The sequence below is a fragment of the Homalodisca vitripennis genome, chromosome 4 (assembly GCF_021130785.1).
Source record: "Homalodisca vitripennis isolate AUS2020 chromosome 4, UT_GWSS_2.1, whole genome shotgun sequence".
Lineage (NCBI taxonomy): Eukaryota > Metazoa > Arthropoda > Insecta > Hemiptera > Cicadellidae > Homalodisca > Homalodisca vitripennis.
The window spans coordinates 165,603,046-165,630,315 of NC_060210.1; the positions used below are offsets into that span (position 1 = coordinate 165,603,046).

At 34.8% G+C, this 27,270-nt stretch overlaps 1 protein-coding gene across 3 annotated transcripts in view; it reads right to left on the reverse strand.

The window, feature by feature from the left end:
- Positions 1-27,270, reverse strand: part of LOC124360540 (protein trachealess) — a 278,070-nt gene that overhangs the window by 41,304 nt on the left and 209,496 nt on the right. For 2 of the 3 annotated variants that reach the window (XM_046814252.1, XM_046814251.1), the window contains one exon: positions 19,092-19,145. The exons of the other annotated variant lie outside the window; for it this stretch is intronic. In XM_046814252.1, coding sequence (XP_046670208.1) covers positions 19,092-19,145 — 54 coding nt within the window. The remainder of the gene's footprint in view (positions 1-19,091; positions 19,146-27,270) is intronic. 3 annotated transcript variants of the gene reach the window in all.

Sequence of the window (27,270 nt, forward strand, 5' to 3'; positions counted from 1 at the left end):
CCATTGTTACGATCGTAATCCTTTGCTTAGGCAACACTGCAAAGACCGGTAGTTTTATAACAGTATAAACAAACGTTTAGTCCAGTTGTCATATGCAAATACGGTGTAGCAGATAAGTGATTTCAGTTTGCTTTAAAAATGAAACTCAAAGAACACTTTTCTCAGGGGAAGTGAGAGACGAAGGAGTGTCCCTGAAGGAAGCTATTAGAGAGACTGAGGCGACAAGGCTTTGATCTCACAGTCGACACCTCTGCCGCATAGCAACACTCGGCCAGGATTTAATTTCAAGCTCCAGAGAAGCCAGACCCTCCTCCCCAGAATACTCGATACGAGCTCTCCGGTATCTTACTATTGCCTAGTTCTATCGAACCCAGCACTTTACTGTAGAGTGTCAATATCTTGGTTCACCCTCCTCCCCAGAATACTCGATACGAGCTCTCCGGTATCTTACTATTGCCTAGTTCTATCGAACCCAGCACTTTACTGTAGAGTGTCAATATCTTGGTTCACCCTCCTCCCCAGAATACTCGATACGAGCTCTCCGGTATCTTACTATTGCCTAGTTCTATCGAACCCAGCACTTTACTGTAGAGTGTCAATATCTTGGTTCACCCTCCTCCCCAGAATACTCGATACGAGCTCTCCGGTATCTTACTATTGCCTAGTTCTATCGAACCCAGCACTTTACTGTAGAGTGTCAATATCTTGGTTCACCCTCCTCCCCAGAATACTCGATACGAGCTCTCCGGTATCTTACTATTGCCTAGTTCTATCGAACCCAGCACTTTACTGTAGAGTGTCAATATCTTGGTTCACCCTCCTCCCCAGAATACTCGATACGAGCTCTCCGGTATCTTACTATTGCCTAGTTCTATCGAACCCAGCACTTTACTGTAGAGTGTCAATATCTTGGTTCACCCTCCTCCCCAGAATACTCGATACGAGCTCTCCGGTATCTTACTATTGCCTATATCTATCGAACCCAGTACTTTACTGTAGAGTGTCAATATCTTGGTTCACCCTCCTCCCCAGAATACACGATACGAGCTCTCCGGTATCTTACTATTGCCTAGTTCTATCGAACCCAGCACTTTACTGTAGAGTGTCAATATCTTGGTTCACCCTCCTCCCCAGAATACTCGATACGAGCTCTCCGGTATCTTACTATTGCCTAGTTCTATCGAACCCAGTACTTTACTGTAGAGTGTCAATATCTTGGTTCACCCTCCTCCCCAGAATACTCGATACGAGCTCTCCGGTATCTTACTATTGCCTAGTTCTATCGAACCCAGTACTTTACTGTAGAGTGTCAATATCTTGGTTCACCCTCCTCCCCAGAATACTCGATACGAGCTCTCCGGTATCTTACTATTGCCTAGTTCTATCGAACCCAGCACTTTACTGTAGAGTGTCAATATCTTGGTTCACCCTCCTCCCCAGAATACTCGATATGAGCTCTCCGGTATCTTACTATTGCCTAGTTCTATCGAACCCAGCACTTTACTGTAGAGTGTCAATATCTTGGTTCACCCTCCTCCCCAGAATACTCGATACGAGCTCTCCGGTATCTTACTATTGCCTAGTTCTATCGAACCCAGTACTTTACTGTAGAGTGTCAATATCTTGGTTCACCCTCCTCCCCAGAATACTCGATACGAGCTCTCCGGTATCTTACTATTGCCTAGTTCTATCGAACCCAGCACTTTACTGTAGAGTGTCAATATCTTGGTTCACCCTCCTCCCCAGAATACTCGATACGAGCTCTCCGGTATCTTACTATTGCCTAGTTCTATCGAACCCAGCACTTTACTGTAGAGTGTCAATATCTTGGTTCACCCTCCTCCCCAGAATACTCGATACGAGCTCTCCGGTATCTTACTATTGCCTAGTTCTATCGAACCCAGTACTTTACTGTAGAGTGTCAATATCTTGGTTCACCCTCCTCCCCAGAATACTCGATACGAGCTCTCCGGTATCTTACTATTGCCTAGTTCTATCGAACCCAGTACTTTACTGTAGAGTGTCAATATCTTGGTTCAAACATTCTTTCTTCATTGTCTTACAGTTAATATTGCAACAACTCGTTTATTGAGAGCTGCAGTTTCTGTTTTTATCAGAGCAGAGTGAATTTTACAATGGTCCACATCGGACTCCCACTCCATATTTACAAGTTTACAAGACACCAGCTTTGAAACAGTTTTGTAACTGTAGTTTATTTGCTGTACCTACATGGTATTCAAAAGCTGTTCTCCACAGAGAGCTCGAATAATAGTGGTCCAATAAAACAAAAATATATGTCGTGATTAATTAATCTGAATAAATTGATATTAATTACATTCTTTATACTAATTCAGCAATATTTGATCATTATATAGTAGTAGTATAAATAATCAAACAGACATAAGCAGATATTAAGTGGCTTAATGGATTTTATTATAACCAGGCAGCTGTTATCTTTATTAGGGGTTGATATTGTTATTGGTTTGTTTTAATAACCATCCGTTTACTAAAAAAATATTCGCACTCAATTGAACTTTGGATGCCAGTCGGGCAGAACCCTGTAGTCGGATGAATTTTGAATCCAAAAAGGCACATTATATAGTTTAAGAGCTCTCGACATATTGTATATACATTAAAAGAATTTCTTCATTTCTTGATTTATTTTTATGTTTAATTTTGAAATCTAAAATTATGATTGTATATCCTATCCTAATCATAATAATATAAATGCGAATGTCCCTGGTTTTGCGAACTATTTAACCGATTTTACTGAAATTTTACATGGAGCTTCTTACGGTTCCTGGTATAAATATAGACCTATTCAAATTTCCTAAATCCCTCCGGCTACGCCCCACTGGTCTTTAAAGTAGTAAATCATTCATTGCAAAAGACTGTGGAATGTAATCAACTTGTTCTGTGTAAACATTGTTTTAAGACAGCACAACAATATGTTTCATTAATTTAACTACTATTTTCAATTTCTTTACATTTATAGTGAGTATATTCTTTAAGGATTAACCATTATTTTTCACGCCGTTTTTAAATTTCAGCGATTAGGTAAGTACTCCTCTACCTTAAAAATGTCCTAAAACACAAGATGGCCAGAATTTGACTCAGAAGATTCCCTTTGAAGAAATCGGAAAAAACTGTGCTAGATGAAAGTTTGCTGGACTAAGCTTTTGAACTAATGAACCAAATCCAGATCTAAATGTTCTAAAATATTAAAACTACTTTTCAGTTTATAAGCAAACAAACACGTAATGTCATTGTTAATGTACTTTTAACTGTAAATCTTTAGCAAATATTAATAAGTATTAGATATAAATGAGTAAGTTATTATCTAACTTCAAATTTAAAGACTGTTATAAAACCCTTCTTAGTGCCTTTTGACAAAAGTAGGCTTCTCTGATCTGTGATATATATTTTCTTGATCGGGAAATAAGGCAAAATCACCTATGAAAAAAGTACTAAGAACGAAGTCAATTACAATGGCCATAAATATACACTTTTTAACATATTTACTTGATCGTGGCATGAACGCAAACTCAACATTTGCGTCGGTACATAGTATAATTTAGTCGAACCAGAAGTGCTTATGCAACCTAAGAAATTGCGTGCCTGGGGTAACTGCTAGTATATCATAATTATGTTACTAGTTGATATACAATAATAATTGTAGATGTAAAAATTCGACGAACAAAATCAAGAAATTCTTTAATAGTAGATTTTAACTGTCAATATTTGCCTAAAAACAATGTATAGATTAATTATAATCTAGTTACAGTCAATGTAATAGGGTAGAGGTGGCCCTATTACTCTCTCCCCGATCTAAGTATTACACAGAGTAGTTTTTATTACAAGTAATCAAAGGCACAAAATAAATCGTTCGTGGGCTTATGCATTTTATATAGAATATTTCTTGCAAAATAGTAACTTAGTGACCACAGAAACGTTCAGTTTGGCGTATATTTTGAATATAGTTCATATTTATTTACCTAATTGATTTGTTTGTTTTAACTAATTAATACTAATACTAACACTTTATAATAATGCCGATCCTCAATTATCTCACCCTCACTCAGTCTATAAAGATTCCAGACCAGCCAGACACCCTATATAGCCTCCACGTCACTCAATAAGCTATCTCAAATTTGGACATAAAAATGTTACATTGGTTTCGATTATTGTGGCAACACATAAATCACCAATATTGCCAACCTACCTAGATGAAATTAACAAGGTTATTTTATTAATTTATAGGTACATTATTGAAGTATAATTAGATAACGAAAAAATAAAAACTTAAACCTTAATGTATTATTGCTGGTGATACTTCGTGGTTTGTGAAAAGATGTAGCCTACTTCTATTGTTTTGTAGAGAATAAAGGAGTTGTTCTCTATCCAATATCAAATAAAATTTATTAAAGAGGAAATATTTATTGATATCTTGTTAAAACATTCGAAGAGTATTTTTCTTGGAGAAATATAATCTGCAAAGGAAGGAAATGTGTATTTCCTTATTCTCCCTGCAACACCACAGTTCCTTCTAATGATTTAGTCGTAGTCTATGGACGGGATATGTCCCATGTTTCTTTCACAATACAAATTATTGTATCTTTAAAAACAAAACAATCTTTGTTATAGCTATTATATTTTAATAATATCTATTATAAACTATTACAGAATAAACGAGTTTAAACATTCGTGTTATTGGTAATTATTTTTTTAATCGGATTTATAATTATTAAGCCCGTCAGACTTGTCTATCAATCTGAAACTTTCCTCGGTATATTCCCTATTAATTGCAGGACGTTAAATATCTTAAATCGGTGCTTTATCTAAAATATACAGTATACGGATGGAGGGGACTAACTTTTTAGAAGCCACATGAACTTAGTAATAACATACCTTATTTTTATATGATCTTTTATATCAAATAATTAGACTATTGGGTATTGTGGCATAATTAATGTTGTCTGTGGCCTACAAATTACACAGATTGTTTTAGATTTCATACTTAATAATTGTTTTGAAAATAGATGTAAAATAATTTATTGTTATTAAGGATAACTATTATGTATGATACCGCTGTGCACAGCAACTAGAAACTGACTCGTCACCACGCACAAGCCTCTATGGCCCATGTGGGACTAATTTCATTTATATTATGTGTACTGTGCTTGTTTGCAAATTTTGAAATAAATTTGATTTTGATTTGATTTTGACTTTAACGTGATTGTTCCATGATAAGCAGGTGGTTTGGTCAGTCAGTGAGTTACTCAGTCAGGGTTTCGGCATTTATGTCTAAGACCGGTGCAAATGACCGGGTCCACTGTTGTGCTAAAGCAGTAAAGCCACCCCTGAGTAGGATGACGATGACAAGCAGGTGACCAGGGGTTGAGCAGGATGGGGAGGTGTAAGGGGGGTGGGGGGTGCTGACGAGGCGGACAGTTTCAATTGGTGGGGTCCAGAGGTCCTCGGAGACTTGCCCCCCTCGCCACACCGACCACTCAAAGACAATTTTCCATTTACTTTGAGATCATCCAAACAAATGGAAAGGCGATGATCCGCTTCCGTCCCGGGATGTTTCCAGATTTACACCGACTACAAAAAAGTAAATCCTTCCTTTCCAACTTTCAACGTCACTTCGCACTGAGAACTCTGAACGGTTTTACACCGAAATAACATGTACTAATTTAATTCATTAAATTTAATACTCTCTGTATAATATTAAAAAAATATCTCGGTATAATAAATAAATGTAAATATGATGTAGGCCCATTGTCACCTTCCACACTCCTAACACAGAACAATAGATTGAGATAACAAGTATGTCAGCCGCCATTGCTTGTGAGCAGGTGATAGATATACAGTATATTGTACTCCATATCGGTTATACGATGTGTGTGTGGTGCGGGTGGGTCGGCCTTGCTTGCCCCAGTCGGGCAGGCCGGCCGGGCACGTATATACGGTGCCGTGCTGCCACAGAGACGTGGCCCTGCTACTGATGTCCCGATCTGCCCTACTTGCCATTGACACCTCTCAGCTTTCTACGCCAATTCATGAACAAGAATCAATTATTGCCCAATGGAACAGCAGGCACGAAAGCACTATAAAAATGCAAGGAATTCCACTTCTCGACGATGGAGGACGTAAGGTCAAGAAGACCTATAATCATGAGAACATCGACAATCAAAATGAACTTGTTCAGTAATAAGTCATAAAGATTCTTGTAGTTGTAGTATTTAAAGTAATACAATTTTATAGTGTTTCAAAGATTCTGAAATATTACACCACCTCAGTTTTTATTAAATTATTAGATAATTGAATTTTCAAAGTCGAAATTGAACCTTCAATTGAATTGAAAGCTTCAAACGGATTATAACGGTTTTTTTTTTTAATATGAGGTGATTTATTTTTGAACACAAACAATGACGATTTGATAACTAAAAGACTGCATAAAGGTTTATCGAGTGCAGTAATCAATTATATGTGCTAGTGGGCTGATGATATACACTCCAGCTCGACCCTCCATAGGTAAAAAGGGCTATTTATTCGATGCCGTTAATGAAATATAATGCACAAAATGTCTGTAAGTGAAAGTTTTCATGAGATATACAATCATTTTTAAATAGAATTTGTGATAATATACCTCCTCCTAAGATTGTTCTTTTTGAAACTTTTGTTACAGTAATTATAAAGTCTAAAGTAAATATAATATTCAGGAATGAATAACAATAATGTTATGCTCATTTATAATAATGTATATATTGCCTGTCACGACTCATATCTATATAAACCATTGCACAATGAGTGTATCATATTAGTATCATTAATTACACGAATTGAATGTAGTATAACAACAATTTCACTATCCAAGCCCAATTCATGGCAATTAAATAGAGTTTCAAATTTGTCATTCAGTTGTATAGGTCACTGGCAGGGTGCTTGAATCAGCTTCAGATGCCAAATTTAATCTATTTATTTAATCATGAATAAACATTCATGGGTGACCTGCTGTATTCTAGTAGGATAACGCTCCAAGTCACATGGTGGATGGAGTAGTCGCGAATGTCACGTGCTGCTAGAAACCCTTAGCCTTCATCCAACATGCAAGCTACTACACCACCAGACCCAGTCAGTCGGTGACTTAGAACGTTCAGACCAACTCTTCAGGTAACGTGCCCCAGCTCGATAATTACACAAGTACAATGTACTCAGACAGTCCACAGCAAGATGGACGATGAGATGAGCTGAGATGAGATGATGGCGGTTAACCGATACCGTGTCACGTAGCTGTGTTAACGGCACACGCGGATTGACGTGGCCGTGCCGGAAACTGACCGATTGTCTTGCGGAAGTGTGCAGGACACGTCCACTGCGGTACGTGGCTGCCTGGACATTGCTATTATCACCCGTCATTCTATTAGTCCGATTGGTCGACCAGGACAGCCTTTCAATGTTTTGCTCTTTACTTGCAACAGCAGTGAAACCGTATAAGTCGTTTAACAGTTTTTACCTTTTTGTTTTGGCCATTTGATTACAACAATAATCTTTCCGGCTCAGTCAGAAGAAGAAGGCAGATTTTGTGACAACTGAAATTGCACTGTTTTTTGTTTCAGGAATACACTTTTAACCATATAACCATATTGTACAAAAAAAAAACTTTTTCTTATCACTTGAAAAAGTTTTAAGCTTGAAAGGCCTACAAATCTTGGAACTGGTTGTGGATTTCTGTTCTGGGGTTATAACATGACGTTCGATGAAGTTATATTTTCCGTAAGTTTTACCATGAGATCAATGGCAACATGCCAATTTTTATATAAAATCTACCTAAAAAATAGAAAGCAAGATTTTTTCTTTTATGTTGCCACAACACCACGAAGGTCATACACTACAACAATAACAAAAATGGTGAAATTAGGACTTTTACAATAAATATATTTTGGAGTATTTCTTATCAACCTAAAAGTAAACACCGCAACCAATGACTTATCTATTTGATATGAATTCAACATCGTACTTCAATGAGAACTGTTAACAGTTTATTATTTAAAACTATTACGAATTTCAGTAGCTTAGTTTTATAAGTTCATAACACTTTAGTATTATTCACCTTCATAAACGTATACTTGTGGGGTTCAAATCAGACTCTTGCCATTTTATTGGTATGGCTATTTTGTGTTTTTGTATTACAAAGCTAGTATTAATTGCGTCTGATGTGTGTTTTTGAAATAAAATTTTAGAATGATTACTTATCTTAAAATTTATGTACATAGTTTTTGTTTCCGAAATACTCACTTCTATCAAATTTGTATGAACGAGTTCATACAAATTTAATACGAAAGCTTACAATTTGTTTACGGTAAAGCTTACAATAAAGTTCAACACACTACCTTCCTCAGGCAGTGTCTGGCGTGAAGAACCAAATTGGAGCCTGGAATTTGAACTGGCAGCAACTTTAAGCCTAAAGATGGATTTGAACAAAAGTGACGTTTTTCTCGACACTATTGTTTTTCCGATTCACAAAGAAACCAGACAACTCATATAGCAGATGACGCGACACACAGTGTGTGTGTGAGAGAGAGAGAGAAAGAGAACAGGGATGTCTTATCCCGGTCCTCTGGGACCTCTCTCTGCTCCATCCCCCTAATGTTCCCATTACATATCCTGTTGTCTTTTAATCAGACAATGGGCCGATAACCTACAGTAGCGCCACTGCCACTGCCACTGCCACCGCCGCCGCCACTCTTACTCATTATGTCACACTGCCGCGGGCCACTGCCCATTATATCGTCCTGTAGGCCGCAGTTGGCACAGATAAAGCTGATTTACCACCATCTATTAATTCATATATTTGGTGAAAATAATTATAACATTTTCCCATGAGTTTATCATGAAAAATAAATAGTTGTGGACCATAGAGATGTATTGATATGTGTTTGGTTTGGGTAAAAAAACACTTTTAATTTTTATGTTGTTTTGTTAATTTATAAACAATGGAGCAAGAAAATGTTATTTTAAACTGTGATTTTAGTTTGAATCATTCAAAGTTTTCCAAAGATGTCAATAAATATTAAAGCAGAGATGACGTTACTATGAAATTACTTTAAATTTAGATAGATATTCTGTACAAAACCGCCTATTAAAATTAATTATCTTCATGTTAGCACTAGGATATATATAGGCCTATATATATTGTAAAACATAGTCCCAAAAAAGCCTAAACATGTTTAAACTTGTTACAAAAAATTATTTGACAAATATGTCCACCAAATTCGTTTTCCTTTCCAACACGGAAACCTCTTAAGCGTTAAAAAAACAACAATTGTTTATCTCCCTGGAAAAGGAATACAAAGTTTTCTGGCATGCTTTTATCACCTTTTGTAATTAACTACATATTTGTATCCCGAACTGTTTTCATAATTCAGATTACATGAATTCCCAGAGTAAATCTATTGCTATTATTTCAGTTGTCACAAAATGCATACTTATTTCGTGTGACTATTTTAACGTACGTAAAAGCAAAAATGGGATTCACACAAAATAAAATTCAGAGTTTTGGACACTCTAAAATGTACTGTTATTATAATTGAAAGAAAAAAATAGTCCAGATATAATTAGTCCAGATAATTCTGATAAAATGCGTGTTGTGCTTGTATTTAACTTGCTTCTTAAATTATAAAATAGCTGAATTGATAAAGTCCTAGTGAAAAGAGGTGAAGGTACCTATCATGCGAATATGCGAGAACACAGATTTGGGGGCTGCTTGTAAAGTGAGCTCATTTGACCCACGGCACTGAAAATAAAATTGGATTTGCGACATTTATAGCGTAATATTTGCATAAAACATGAAATAAAATAACATTGAATTTTGAAAACATTTATTAAAAAAATAACTTTAACAGTCTGAATTCACTGATAATCGTTTTATGCGATTACTTTATAATTTTTATGTCAGTTGGAAAATTCCGGCCATGGTTACAGGAGGCATTTAACTACGTTTAAAAATAGGAAAATGACGTATATGTTTGGAGGTATACAGGCATGGCGGAGTCAGAAATGGAATTACTCAGCAGGAACTCCTATCATAGTGATATAGTACCAAACACCAGTAGCTGGGGAGACGCCTGCGCGCCCCCGCCTCTCTACTCTGTAATGACTAATCACATCATGTATGCACCGTGAGCCTGCCCATAATAGATCGCTTTAGAATGTGATGACGCAGCCTCTAGCCGTGACATTCAAATTTCCCGCTTTGCCGTCTGTGCTCGCTTGCTTGACAAAAACTGATTGATTTTTTGTTATTCTGCCTCAGGCTGAGGGAACAACAATCGGTTAGCATTCCTCGGATCGGTTCTGTCCTTGTGATTTTCCGTCTTGCCAATCATTCTAAATAAAGTGAAAGTTTTACATAAGTTATTTGTATGAACATTTTGCTACAGCATTCGTTATTTACGCTCTGTAGCCAATGCTGGCCTATTTAGACGATATGGAGAACTACGCTCTGTCCGGAGAGCCGTGACCCCTGGCGGATTATATATACTCTACGCACTACCATTATGTACCTGCCTGCCCCGAGATGTTGCCTTGTAATACTTCGTACAGAAACTACTTCTTTTTTCGTTTTTTCAAAATTTTAAATTATGTTATACAAAGAAACATGAGTTTAAATTTCCTGTAATTAGTTGTAATATATTGTACAACATGTAAAAGCAGTAGTGATTATTGGAATATAGCACTATAAATTTAAATGTAAGCTTTATTATTTCATAAGTACATTTATTTGGACAAATTTCCCTTCTTTTTTAATGAATATTACATATCTAATAAAAATCTGTATAATTAAATTATTACTGTTTATTAAATTAAATAAAAATTAATAAAACTGATCAAAACAGGTTGGAGAGCCGCAGAATGGCCGCTAGAGTGAACGACCACCGGGCTGGGCTGGGCTGAGTGAAGCTACAGTCCAAGCCACAGTCCTCCTCCGGACAGTAGACCTTCTAAAAGTTTTAACATTCCTAGTTTGATACCGAGCGTTTCCTGCGTCACTATTACGGTAGGAGTTGACGATATTTACCAATTTACGGAACCTATTACATCACTTTAATAATCGCTCTAGATAATTTTGAATAACTTATTCTTGTAGGAACATTCAGCGTGGTATAATTAAAAATTTAATGTTCGAGCCCTCTCCCTTCCTTTACATCCATGTAGCCTAACCTAAAATGGGCCAGATATTTGTAGGAGTACGTAATAGTGAGTATGACATTGTATGACGTACGCAGCCTTTAATTATACAGATATAGAGAACAGGTTATAGAATTTATCTCCATTTATCAACGATATTCAAGCAGCATGGTTGGGGAAGGGGAAAGGGGGAAGTGGTGATGGTGGGGTTACACGTAAATTTTACTAGATTTAAAAACTGTAACGGGTACGATACTATATAGGCTACATGAAAAGATGAAAGCAAACAACTGATTTTATGCAAATATCTAATTTTAATGATATATAAATTCATTATCGGCCATATTTAAATTGGACAAAGACTTTTTTTTCGTATGATAATTATATTGTTAGATAAGATAAAAATCACTGAAATTATTTCTCGTTAACGACTTTTGTTGATATTGTAGTTTGTTTGGTCTTCCATAAAATTCTTCCATTGCTATTAATCATTAATTGATAATTAATTTTTCGGAAACACGCTATAAAAAATCTATACAGTAAATTTACTGCTAAGTATAATAAATTATACAAAAATATATTATCATTCGTATCATTCGATACATGATGATATGTACTCAATAACTTTCAGTTAATAAGCGTCGTTAAAAGTGTCGATAACAAGGTAAAATGTTTTTCGAGGCCGGTTGTAAGAATTAGGGTAACACGGAGAAGGAAATTCATCAACCGAAGAAAGCAAACGCTGTATTACACGATACAGATAACATTTAGACATTTTACATGCTGCATACTTAAAATTGAATATAGGTGAATTTCAGATTACTCGGAAATTCTATAAGAAAGTGTATGGATGGCTTACAACATGCGGTATAGTAATCCTGACTGTGTGAGTGGAAACTATGTTTGGGTAAATGCGGAGTGAGTGAAAATAACATTTTAAAATAAGTAGAGAATGTTTTATTTCTTTTACTTAATATTTTTTATAGTTTTCGATAAAACGTAAATAATTACTATAACAATTACATGGTAACATTCAATTTTAAAGTTTAACAAGAAATAATTACACATATTACTTTTTCGGTTCTTTATTTTTCCATATATTAACACAACATAATTTTAAACTTTCTATACATGTTATGTTCATTTTATAATATTAAAATATATATGGTCTATTTTTTAGTTAGCTAATTGTATATGATACATTTTACAAAGTTAAACAACTTTAACGCTTCAGCTTGCCATTTTCATATAAACGAACTTTTCATGTGCTCCGGGATTGACACACGAAGCGTGCAGTGGTGTCCCCTGGTATAAATATCAATTGTAGTTGCGCAACCCAGACATGATGACAAGCAGACTTTTGTATATCGAGGCAGCATAACATTATTCCCAGCTGTCAAACACAGGCCAACACTATGTAAACAGTACAGAGATGTCAACAGCCATACACCAACCGTTACAGAGAACCTTTGTTCTGGCGCATATCATATCGACTGCCTCATTTAGCCAACAAACCATTTTAGAACAAACCTTTCCAACTGACTTGATTACATCAACCCCACACCTTAAAAACTAATAAAATTGTATTCTGCGTCTATAACCGAACTAAAATTGAAATTCCACATTTTACTTTATTCGACACACCAGAAAAATAGTTTATCAATTCCATAAACAAGCTGATGATCCAGAAATTACAAATTCATGGAAGATTTTTCTATATCCACAAGATCCTTTATCCACTAGCCTATGATAGCGAAAACTGCAAGGAATAACCAGTAAATTGGTTTAAATCGATGAAAAAGTTCATCAAAATTAGTTTCACCTTACTTGCTCTCCTGTTTCATTTGAATTTTCAAAGTTACGAAATAAAGTAATTGCGTGATTCTAAACTCAACTCTACTCTTCGTTATATAATGAACAAAATATGAAATACCACAATAATTTACTTACATTTTACAAATTTATTTTTAAAAACGTATCTCAACCCACTTACTTCATTAAAACTATTAATTCATAGCTCGCAAAATATTAATAACTGAACGAGTATCCCAGATTTAAAACAATATTTAATTTATAACAAAGACCTATATGAAATTACCTAATAACGGTTATGCTTACAATCATCTGCTTATCCATTCAGTATCAGAATCATACTGCCTTCCGTTTGTAATTATTTTAGTTGAGGCTGTTTAAAAATTACTGAGATGACCAAATTATGCTATTATACGTTTTGATTATATAAGATCAACACACACAACTTTTCTATCCAGATTAATACATTTACATTATATCCTGGAACTTACCTTTCTTCCATTTTGAATATTTTAAAATCATCAAAACATTGTTCAATTGTATGTTGATATAATTTAGTCCGTTATCTATTTCTGCTGCCCCTTTTTCGAAAACTGAAATTAATTATAAATTACAAATGATATCGACCGGACCTACACATCATCGTAGCGGATCCCAATTGACTCTGCGATCATCCCACCGTATCATATACACGGCATATAAAGGATGTAACTCACACATCCCACCGTATCATATACACGGCATATAAAGGATGTCACTCACACATCCCACCGTATCATATACACGGCATATAAAGGATGTCACTCACACATCCCACCGTATCATATACACGGCATATAAAGGATGTCACTCACACATCGCACCATATTCGAACCAACATCCGAGGAATCGAATACATCACAGTTCGATTACAAACAGCTCTTACAAATCATCGCTATGTATGAAATCGTCCCTTTACTAATATTAGTCTGTTATTGATAATTCTTTATTTAATTATTATTAGATTTTTTTTTAATAAAACATTGATTCTTCTGTCTAAAAAAATCCCAAAACTATTTTATGTACCGAAGCCATACCTCATTTTATTTTGTTCAGCATTTATTAATTTATAGGAGTTCTATTAACCTTTCTCAATTTATTCAAACACAATTTACTTGTGGAATTGTTATTGTACTATGTGGTAATCGAAATATAAATGTGTGTTTATAAATCTCTTACTGTGTGGTAGTAAATATTATGTCTGTTAAAAAAATATTATCGTTTCTTTTTTATTTCGAAGAAAATAAAACATAACGAACAGCATGAACAAATTTTAAATATACACGTTGTTTGTCTTCGCGAATCTATCTCTGCTTGATCAAGGTGTAAATTTAGAGATGCCGATATTGAAAAAAACATATTCCAGAATTGGTGACCAATTTTAATATCAAAGCACTGGGGGGGGGGAGCCAATGGCAGACCTGCAGTTGGCACAAGAGGGGCACAATTTTACTGTAGAAATTCAAACAATATTACAAGTTAGCGTAAGAAAATTAATAAATTTGTAATTATATAAATAATTAATGTAATTTGATGTGTTGTGTATGTTTTGAGTATACAATTTTCGTTGTATACTTTTGCAATGTTTTATCTGAAGATATTACTGCTACAATCATGAAGAGGATGATCATTAGTGAAAAATATAGTTGATTTAATTTAATGCCAATAACGTATCGATAAGTGTATTACAGTGTTCTAATTGGCTGTTACCACAACCCAAAAATACATTATATGCATAAGTTTCCCTATTATATTTTAAATATGACGAAGTCTAATTTAAAACTATAATATTCATTGTGTATTAATGTTTTTTTATATAAATAAAAATTGTATGTTTCAAATTAATTAACTGGTTTTATGAAATTTCAATTTTACTTCTCCAATACTTTCAAGTATATAAATTATCTACTAATTGTTAATCTTTTGATTAATCAGTAAAATATCTTCCAATAATTTTGAAAAGAAGACTTTTCACTCATCATAAAGTTTTCCAGGAATTAACTCAAATACAAACATGCACTTTAGTGATGCTCTAACATATCACCTTATTTAGATCTCCAACCTTTCCAATGTTAAAAATGGTTACAGATAAATGGTTAGAAAACTACAAAATGGTTTTATAAAGTTCAAATCTTTAACGACAGCATTTATGAAGTTAACGACAATCTGAATAAGTGTTGCATAGTGACAAGTTACTACTAGACGTTGTCAAGGTATCTGACTGTCGTGATCTGTCTCTGTGACTTAGAAACTCTGAAATATCAGAAACAAATGAAAAGAATCTGATAGAAACTATACGTAAGTAATACTACTAAAGGAAATAAAACACATCAGACATTTGAGGAGTACTACATGGTTGTGGTTTAGGATCTGTCCTTTAAATCTTTCTTTCTCATGATTTCCTAAACGCCTTGTACTTTTTTATGAAATAGTAATTGTGGCTAATAGCATAACTTATTGTAGTAAGATATAGCACACAAATGAAAATCCATATTACCTCCTATATACAATTGAAGGGACCATTACAATCTGACTAATATCTGACTAACAATAGTGGCTAATTCCATCCAAGACTTCCCTGGCAGAAGAAGAACGACATTAAACGATGGAATTTTTAAACGGAACTGTTACCACGTATTTTGACGCAGTTACAACGGCGTAAGTGTAATAAACTAATACAAATATTCTATGTACATCACAGTAATGACAGTTTTCCATTATTAAATTGCAATGTTAGTAACAACATTTGGTTTTGTTTTAATAAAACGATTGCATAAATAACTATTAGTTGAATCCCATGGCAACCAATAAACGGAACTAAACTATGTTATTTTCGTTGAAATGTAAGGTTTTCTGCAGAGTTTTGATAACTTAATTTCTATGACATTAGTCTTGTACTTTTTAACTACAAGAATATCCCGATTATATTCTTATAGTATTTGGAACGGGCAGAATGTGTTGAATGTGTACTCACTCGAGGCAAAATAGTTACAAATCAAAAATAACACATATCTTAAGAAAACAACGAATTTGATTTTGCTACAGTATTCTGAAGCATTAAAAACAAATGAACCAATTAGATTAAATATTTTACTGGTCTAGATTTTAATATCCGTAAAGAGTGATATCCAAAAGTGTATGAACAGGATAAAAAGTATTAATGCACATACGATATTAATACAGTACTATATTAGTAGTAATTTGTAATTCGATGTATATTACAGTCAGCAAGATTGATTAGTATTATGTTCTTCTACAAATAGCACTTTCGTATTTGGTTGCAGTTCCATGCAGTTGTCTTTTCTCTCCTTCAATAGGCTACAGTACAGCTGATACCCGGTTACGTGAATATTTCCGTTCTAGGAAGGCAACCACGTCCTCAAAAATTTAAATTGTAGTTTCCCTGAGATTCTTTATTCTCTTCCAATTTTATTTTATCAATTAGGCCTACATTGGAGGGAGGTGTAGAATGGGTGATATTTCCGAACAACTAAAATCAGTAGATCATATGACATTTGTAGACCACGTGGTCAGGTATTTGGACTCATTTTGATATGGATAGAAATCCCTCGACGTAAACAATAAAGTTAATTATCTTACTGGAAGTCACAATACTACGGTAGCAAAACACGACACACACAAGAACGTAATTGTAAACAACCTGTAAATAAAAAGTTCAGAAACAGATTCCTCAGTTTTGCCAGTTTCTTGACAAAAGCTATACGAAAGGGTTATGTGCGAAACTGTAAAGAAAATTAAAATCCAAAAAGAGCATGCTTCAAAATGTATCTGTACAGTTATTGCTTTTAAAATTGGATAGCAATTAGAATCATACGGATGTTTTAAGTATCTACTTATGTACAAACAAAATAAATAAAGGACAGTTTATTGAATGTTTGGTTCTGGAATAATGAAATTGTTGCATTACGATCAGTCAAAGAGAAAAACTGATAAACGTCTGATCAGATAACTCTTTAAATGACATAAAAGGTACTTGAATTCTACGTTATCAATAGTATAACCCAGACAGTAAGAGACCGCACTAAGAGATATATGTACAAGTATTTACAGGAGTTGCTATGCCTACAGAGTGCTGTTCTAGTCTACGGTGAAGTATAAAGACAAAATAACATGCCCTGGCTCGAGGAGAGTCTGATTCTGTTTGAAGGGAACACAGAGATCCGCCGGTACGAACCAAGAGTGGCTGAAGGCGGCAGGGTGCGGGCCCGGCAGACGCTGGAAGGACGAGGTGACGGCGTAGTCCATCACGCCCTGGTAGGGTAACATCACTTTCTACGATACAGTACGGTATTCAGAGTCCCGGCATGTCACTCGCGTACAGTAGCTATAAAAACGCCAGAGGGAATCTTCAAGTGAGCCCTTAGCAGGGTCTGAAGGGAAACCGAAAGACAATAATGAAGAAACGACAATGTGCTGTTGGCAACAAAGGTCGGTGACAGCTCGGGCGGTTCCGTGAGTGATCGGGAGAGTTCGTGACTCCGCCTCGTTACCGGTGATTGGCCGCCGCCACGTGCTAGCCAAGCCCTCTCATTATCTACCTGCCCACATCCGTCCCTGCATGCTTTTATTGGCTACCTACACCTCACTACCGTTCCGGCATTCTTGTTTATCTAGCCTTTCAGTTTCCTTAAACTGCATTCATTACCGACTTAAATCCGACCAATTAAAGAATTTAAAGGCAGTCAGTGAATTGCTTAATTTGTCGACAGTTAATTACGTTAATGAACTATCATATAAAATACCTGCTGTCTTATCCGGCATTCTATACATAAACTGTTTCTATAAAATTACAATAAGAGACGTTTAGACTTTAATGCAAGAGGCAAAGCCGTAGTTCAATCTTCATACGTATTAGGTGTAACAATAATTATTGGAAAATTTTATAATTTGAAAATACTTTATAATATTCACACAAAAGGCACTCCTTATGAATGGCATAAACCTTCCTGTCACCTAAATGTCAAATTATAATTTCATTGTCTCTCACCTTCTAATTCGAACTGGGCATAAAATTACCTTGACATTGCAAAAAATGGATTATTACTCACATATTCAAACAGGCACACATACGGGAGACTTAATAATAATTTTAACTGTTTATGATGGAACCATAACCAATAGCAGTTTGCATAGAGTAAATGATATTATTTGCATTTATAGTTACTTCAGTTACTTGACCTCTATACCCACTACAACGCTAGACAAGACCATTGCCATTGCATTAATATTGGTTACAAATAATACACGAAACACATAAAAATGTTATATTTCATAAATATTTCCAAGCCATCACTAATGTTAAAAAAACCATTTAACTAAGTAAAATAACTTAAATGACACATCGCAGTAACTAGGTACATTACCTTAAGTATTAGGCTAAATGAAAGACATGAGGTCGATTGGTTGTTAGGCTACCGAATCGTAACCCTAAGTGCTAGTATGTTGTCAAATGAACACAAACTTTTACACACTCAGATTCCAAGTAAGAATTGTTGAATTTTTATTGCTAAAATGTCGCAAATAAAAATAAAATGTTAAATCTGTTTTTAGTATAATATGAATACTTTTTTATAGCAAATGTAAATTGTATGCTGTGTTTTTTAGGTATTTCATACGCTACAGGTTAATAGATTACAGGAATAGCAACGGAACTTTAAATAATATAGGTACCTATTCAATTTATATAGACTTATTATGTAGCCTGTGATAATAGAACGAGCTGAACTTAATTTCAATATCGAGTTTATTGATTAAAATTCACTGTTAACAATTCAAAAATATGATGGCTGGTTATAAAAGTTGTCATTTTTATGTGTTACAAAATACTACAACACTGTACGTTGCTCGTAGCATGCATACCTTGCTGGAGCACTGTGTGCGTGAGTAACACACGCATACCTGCAACAGTCTTACACTTGCTGAGAACTTACTACTCTGATAGTTACAATTTCCATCTACATTGCTCCATTATAGCCTACAGGTATTAGTGTTTCGAATGTTAGTATAATTTAAAAGACATAGCTGACCTTCCATGCTGCAGCTCCTCATGTACTATGGACAGGCCATGCGAGTTCACCATCCTACACACAATCACAATTATTGGCATTTATTCCAACCACATCACTGCAGTTAGTGTTAGTAGACATGCAGTAGCATTGTTTCATTTATCATTTAAATTATTAATAACTACTGGTGTCCGGCTTACTCCATCTCTAATGTCTCCACAAATGTGTGTAATTCGAGCTTAAGAAGAGATGTGGTTTGAAGTATAATTTTCTTTAAAAAAATTCCAGTATTGCGTTATCGAATGTGTGAAATACACATTCTTGGGGTTCAGCCCCCATATAAATGCCACTAGTGATATCCATGAATCAAGCGATAGAGCTAATTGATCAGTGGATAAACCCCAATGAAAAAAATCACATGATAATTTTAAGATCTGCGGATAGAAACTTTTGATAACTTGGAGTTTAGAAGGTATAGTTTTTAAGAACTATCCAATAAGCTTATCCAGTGAGGAAGTGAGACAATAGCCAGAATCCTGTACTCCAACCTTAGGGATACAGTTTAGATCTACCTAGAGAGAGTCCTGAGACAGAGTACTCCGTGGATCCCGTGTACTCGACAAACATTTTGGCTTGAGGATCTACATTACTGAAAGGTAATTTTATTTATATATCTTAGGTTTGGATCTCTAGTTATACATATTGTCTGCTCAGAGGCACCTGGTGATGAGGTTAAAATTTGTAAAATCATGTGAATGAAAACAAGTTAAGACATAGTTATACAACACAATGAAGTTTTAACTGTGTAAAAAAACTTTTACGATAATTAGAAAACGCCTTGATGTAGTTACTATTTTTTTTGTTGGATCCTTTGCTGTTTGACCAATAAATAAACTTTATTTCTGAAAGAGTCTTTAGCTAGGCTTTTTACGAACAATAGTTTTTATATGCAACTTTTGACTTCTATGAATCAAACCAAATAGGTAATAAATTATCGGGCAGTCACTTATGTATTGGTTTGTGGTTTAATTGCCACCAAACCATTAATAATGCTGATCCATTTTTTAAGAACTATGTTTATTTCAGTCAACGGATCAACACATACAGCTGGACAAACCTGTAATAGACAGCACTGATATGAAAAGCGTATAGGATACAATGAATGCGAAGTATCGATTTTATACTTGTACTGATATCCATAACTAAACCAGAGCGGAAGGTAACTTTACGTCGATATCACAATCAGGCACTATACGTGTATCAATATAATATATACGCAACGGTAGGGTTATTTTAGCTGTAATATGGAATGCGTAGCCTACATCCACTTCATCCGAATGTTAACGATGTTGTGTAAGTATCATCATTATTCTATTGTGGATTGATTGTGTCAAATTATAAAGATTTATGTGCTTTTCTGACTCTTTGCTCTTGTAAATTTTTTAATTTTCGTATTAAAAGAATTCACATTTAAACTTAGACAGGGTATATTTTATGTATACAATATTATTTAAAGCAAACTAACTCAGCCAATTTTATTGAAAAACGTAACGTTTAACTATAATCGCAACTTTCAGTATTTGCATTTAATAACCTATTATGCAGTTATTGTTATAGAACAAAAACAATCTTATAAAGAGTGACTGGCCTATTTGGTCAATATTTGGCTCAACGGTATTTTTAATTTTTAGAACTTCAAATTCTATTAAACATTGATCGAAATAACAGTAAAACAACCCCGTGAGACGGTCACAACTACCAGTATTCAGATGTAAGCGGTTCGTAGATCTAGAAAGTTACGATGAAAAGACATAAAGCCACAGTCGAGTATGCGAGCTACAGAAATGTTCAACTGTATATTAAGGGCTGTTTAAATAATAATTGGGGTTTGCTAAAGGTCAGATTGAGCTAATTGTAAGGGCAAGAGCCCGGCCTCGGCCCCTACTCATTGGCATATCTTAATTCCATCAGTCAGAGAAAGGGTAGCCACCCTCCGAGACCGCTTTAAAATACGCTGTCTAATCCTCTGGTGGCGAGCCGTCCAATCTCCGCTGATCAATGCTACACAGCCTGCCGCCGAGTAGTCGGACACGGGGCTTCCAGACCTCTGTCGGAATCTGCCCCACTTCTAAGTTTTCGATGGCTCTGTCAATCCTCTCTATAAAACAGTTTTGTTCGCTACTGGTGTTCTAAAAGATAATTGCAGTGGTACATTACAAGTATTTTACTGCGAAGTATGATAAGTTATATATAATTCTGTTACTACTATTACTTGTCAGGTTTTCTTCATATTTGGCACTAATAAAGGTTACTTATAATCTTTGGTATAATTTTTATACTCGTTAGATCCGAATGAGCAAAGGTTTTAGTGGCATTGATTTGACAACGATTTGAAAATTTCTTCACTTGAGTAGATATAAAAAAATATTTTAAATTTCTAGCTGCAATATTTTTAGAGAAAATAGAAAATAGATATAGTGCTTTCCTTTTTTGCGAAACATGTGGATATCAGTTCTTTAACAAAATAGGTGTATTGGACTGAATGAATCAATGTAATGGATTTCGCACGGTTGCTCTCATTTCAAAATCGAGCAAAACTCTCAATCTATGCGGTTTATTTGGTTCTAGTCTCCTCTAGCGTGTCCTCACACGCTTTTAAAGTCGGATTCGAACTTTCGAATTTCTCACTTGAAATGTCTTCCGTAGCGCATCTAGATTTTATATGTTGGGTCTTACAAAAATATGTCTACTCTATACTTGTTAGGTCATTTAAGATATGGTAAGTGTCACTTTTATAATATTGTCATTAACATAACATGCCTTCTCAGTATTAGAAACCAATTTAAATGTTTAATAGTTGTGACTATGAACAAATGGAAATTTTACATCAGAACTACTGGGAACATTACAAATAAAGCCCCTGATGGTATAGTTCTTACTGGAGAGACATGTGAACTCTAGGACTAGTACGCTAAAGAACGTTGTATGATGGCTGAGACTGATACTTGCCTGAAGCAACCTACAACAGTTATAGCTGTATCGGAATGACTTGAAGGAAAACGATATTGCATGGTGTTTATTACCTAAGCTGTGCACAACCTAAACCTGACATCACAGTACGTACTCGTATTTGAGGCTACAAAACGACTCGTACAGGCGACTACAAAACGTTGTGTACGGCTAAAATCAACATCGAGGTTGGTAACCCTGACCAGTATCCACTTCGCAGTCGGGTGCAGGATCCCACAACAGACCACGGCACATGTCACAATGGTGGGGACAAAAAGCAATATTATTTTGTGTGCATTTTCCTCGCACGGCCGCGGGGAAATTGAAGCCATTATCGGACGTCACCTGAACATATTTTCTCATTCTTTGGGAGTTGTTTTTTTTTGAAGAAGGCGTGTGCTGGACACAAGCAAGGGAACGAATTGGTGCTACGGTCGTCAGAAGCTCGAGCGGAACGGTGGAATTGGTGCGATCATGGGCTCGGAACGCGGAGTGGACCGGAGGCGCTACGTCAGAACCACTCGTCTCTGGGTGGTCATCTGGTTCTTTATATACCAGTAGATACACTGTACTGGCACTAATAATAATGAGGAACTGACGTGAGGTTATCTGTGAGCCTTCATAACTAATAAACACATTATTCACAAGGCTAGATTTTAGCTTATTGATAATACACAAATATTCGTTTATTAAAATTAAAATCATTTCATGTGTTATTGCAGAAAAATAACAAATTAAAAGACTACGAAATGTATCGGACACATATTTACAGATATAACTTAAATACACCTTTGAATAAAACTGTTAATAACAGCCTAAATTTGAAAAAAAAATAGAAAAATGTTAATTGATGATTATTAGGACAGGCGAAAGTACAATACGTAATAAGCACAGTATTCTCTACCTATTGAGACTCAGCTGCACAGTTACAGCAAGTGTTTATCTTCTGTCCCGTGTTGGGGGTAGCCCTGGCCGTAACAGTTAATAAGACAAACTCTTCCCTCACACGTATATCTGTGGAATATTTTCGTATACAAGCAACAGAAGTGATGATCATATAAAAGCTGGGACTCCAAATGGTGTATCTCAAGGAATCTAAACATGTTCCCGCAATATGAAGTTTATAAATGGACAATAAAGGAGGATTCAGGAGCAATGCCGGCGAAAGACTTGCAGATACGTGAGTACGAGGGTGACATGATCACGCCGCCCCGCGAGATAAAATGACGACATTACAGTTGTGCTCCATTTGTCAGGATATATCATTTTTCAAAATTTAAAAACCAAGAGTGGCAGGCTTGTTGCATTATGTATCGCGGCTTACTGGCGAATTGGGGGCTTTGCAGGTTGTGGGGACGCTAGCGCCTACAGCTGTTGTCGAGTTCGTCTTTGTGTCGATGAATCACGAGTGGTCAATAGGACCAGCAACACGTTTTTATACTTACTATCGATTGTTTATCTTTTATTGCAATGTAAATCAGGCGCCGTCTCGGAGACTGAACTGGTAGCAAGAATATAATGATAGACGATTAAACAGTTTAAGATATACGAACAAAATTGCATTAAAATCGCTCAAAACCTGTAATTTAGATTACACTAAATATCTGTAGTTGTGCATTATAATATTATTACACTATATAATTGAATAAGAAAAATAATAATCTAAATGTAATGTAAAATATGAATACTTAATAAATGTAATAATAACGATTTACTATTAAAGACTATTAAATCCTATTAATATTGCTCATTTAGAAAATATTATTAAAAAAATAAAAACTAATTAAAAATACTAAAAATTACAAATAAAAATAATATTGTAATATAATGAGGCAATATGGTATATAGCAGTAATTAATGTTGTACGATTAATGAAATTATTTTGAGATTCTATTTTTAATATTTATAATACATAGTAAAAATATTTCGGACGGACATTAATATGCGCCTGTGATTTGTATAAGCAGGCAATATGATTGACGACACATAATTGCATTCTCCGTCTACGAAGGGGCTAGATGAATTCTAATCAAGTTATAGTGACAAACTAAATACGAATTTGGTTTATTTTATTAGTAAATGCATCAAGTGGCGACTTTTATAGGTAGATATTCTTGAGCTGTGGACGTTTAACTTCAAACATAAAAACTATATAACTTAAAATTTATCAAACATGTAGAGAAAATTCGAATACATACTTCATAGCACTCTATATTAATGGTGATTGGCAATAAAATTGAATACTGATGGCTAATTTTTTTAAATATCCATACTATTAACACAAACGTGAAAAGACAGTTTGCCAACAAATCGCTAATATAAAAATAAAACAGACAAATTATTGGATTGTTAGTCATTTGATTTCTAGTTACTTTTTTAAAAGACTAAAATGTTATAAAATGTTCCAGTACTGGAGTCTGGCAGGCCGCGGCCGCTGACCACCGCATCAGCAGGGACGGCTGCAGAGCTATCAGCTGATTTCACGGACGACTCCCGCTATCCATCACGGACATTCCCGGGCTGATAGCCTCTCCGGGCCACTGGACACTCCTCACTTCTGCACATCAATCTTTCCACCAGCATCTTTCCGGAATCATAGTCTCACAGTTTATTATTGTATTTCCTATCAACAGAGTTAACGGTTTACGTGCTTTTTTTATTATCTTGTACTTTTGTGCAATAATATAAAATATTTAAACTCGGTTTTCACCCAACGCCGGGAATTAAATACGTTCAGCGAGTTCCTTCAAAAGCATAAGTTTTAATCGCCACAACAATTATTCATTTTAAAATTTGTACAGTAGTTATATAAATAAATGAATGTTGATTATAATTTGAAATACTTTAAATAAAGGTTAACGTTTTACAATAAAGAAAAGTACAACGGTTACTTTTAAGAAAGGTTCGACAACTTATTGGAAACAACGGATTTGAACATTTGTCTAATCCGATTTTCTAGACGAATGCCAAGGTCGATTGTTATGAATGACGACGGTGCGCGCGTGTGTGTGTACGTGCGTGGGTGGGTGGTGGCCGGGAGCCTAGGGAGGGTGAAGCCTATTATTGGTCACCAGTCACACAGACAGCTCTGATGCCTAATCAACCGTCTCCGCGCGCACTTGATTAGGCCCTATTTACTCTTTAGGGTCTCTCCCTTCTCCCTATCACCATATTTATGTTTCATTTTACCAAAATCCGAGACACTCGGCTCGGAGCAAACACACGGAAAATCTAATATCGACTCAGAAGTCATCGCGTCACATAGCGACGTGCGCCGTGCCGCGCCGCTCTTTGAATGCCAACCAGACCTTCTTTGTTAAATTGATTGTTAACAGTTCAGGTCGTTCTGAACGTAGCGCTGCTTGCGTAGAACACCACGTGTGACAATCACCGACACATCATTGTTTATAGGAAAAGTGGTGGAAATGTTTACTGACGAATATACGAGATCGTTAATTTTGCACGAGAAAACTCAAAACAGACAGTACGCTAATTGTATCAACACGATTGTTTTAATATAAGAACCAGCTATAGTGAAACGACCTTTAGTTTTACCCATGAGTCAATGTAAAATTTCAAATACTGCTCAGCCATTACTATCGGTCACAGCATTATGATTTATGTCTCATTTTGAAGATGTAATTAATTCGCACCCAAGCTTATTCGAAATTTTCTTTTTTAAATTATAAGCTATACCTTTGGTAAATTAAAAAAATAAAGTACAAACATGTTTGAAATCTTTTTCTGAAAGCAAAATCAATAAAACTAAAAAAATTCTAAATAATTCATTTAGTTGCGTTTTAATTATATCTTTAAAATTATTTAAAACTATCTTCCATAATCCTACGACCAAAAATTAGGGCATGAAAGTTATTCTTCTGGGGCTAAAATGAGGAGTCACATTACAGCCGTGGTGCGCCTGGAAACTGTTACTTAGGCAATATGGGTGGCGATACCATATTGCATTATTGTGTTATGAAGGGGCACGTGAGGGTGAAATTTCCACCAGGAGTTTACACTATTTCAGTTAAACTACTAAGTTATAGAATATGCTATTATAAGGCTTTTAAACTTTTTAAATTAATTATATAATTGTACTGTCCAATTTTTACATATCTATATATATAAAAATGAATGTTTGTATGTTTGTCCTTTATAGACTCAGAAACTATTGGACCGATCACTATGAAAATTTGTATTTATTTGTATTTTTCTATGTAGAAGGTTTATATGCAATGCCCATTGATGTAACTCACCACCAAGCTGTACTGTAAGATATAAAAGTTATCAAAGCGCCTTCACATTATAAACTGCAATTAAGACACAGTTACGTATATTAAATAGCCAAACACTATTTGAAGGCAAAGAAATATACGGGCAAAGCTTAAGAGACGCGTGTGAAGCCGCGGGAAATAGCTAGTTATATATATATATATATATATATATATATATATATATATATATATATATATATATATATATATATATATATATATATATATATAAATTAAAACATTTAATTATTTAAACTACATCTAATCTAATATATGCTGCATAATGATTTGAAAAACACGTTACTTGTTATAATGAAACTCTTTAAATAATTCGTTATAAATTTAATACTACTTTATTTTTCTAATTTAATTATGAATAAACCCTTATAAAACTAAACTTTACCAGTTTGTATTGCTGAGAGAGCCGAGATCTACGATGTTGGACTTTGGATCTGAATTAGAAAAACAGTTTCAAATCCTGTATGTTACTGTAGCACATACATCAAATTTTGTACTGAATCGACTCTCCCCCTTATTTTGTTTGATAAGGTCCTCGCAAAGGCCAGTGGCCAGTGTGATGGTCAGAATAAGGCTTAAAATAAGATCAGCGTCTCCTTATTATGTATATTAAGCATTGTTAATTGAAATAAGTGAAAAAACATCCAACATTTGTAGCCTATTTGAAATCATTACAAGTACTACTAATTTCTCAATAAAGTTGTATGGTAGTGAGTTACCCATCTATTATAGCAATAAGGTCTGTGTTTAACACAATTCAGAATAAAATTATTTTATTTTCAAATTTAAAGTTAATGCACCACTTCATATAATACTACTGTAATTTGTGCAATCTAATGATGTTTTACTTACGAAGTCTATATCTTTAATAATGTATAAATTAAATTAATTAACACAAT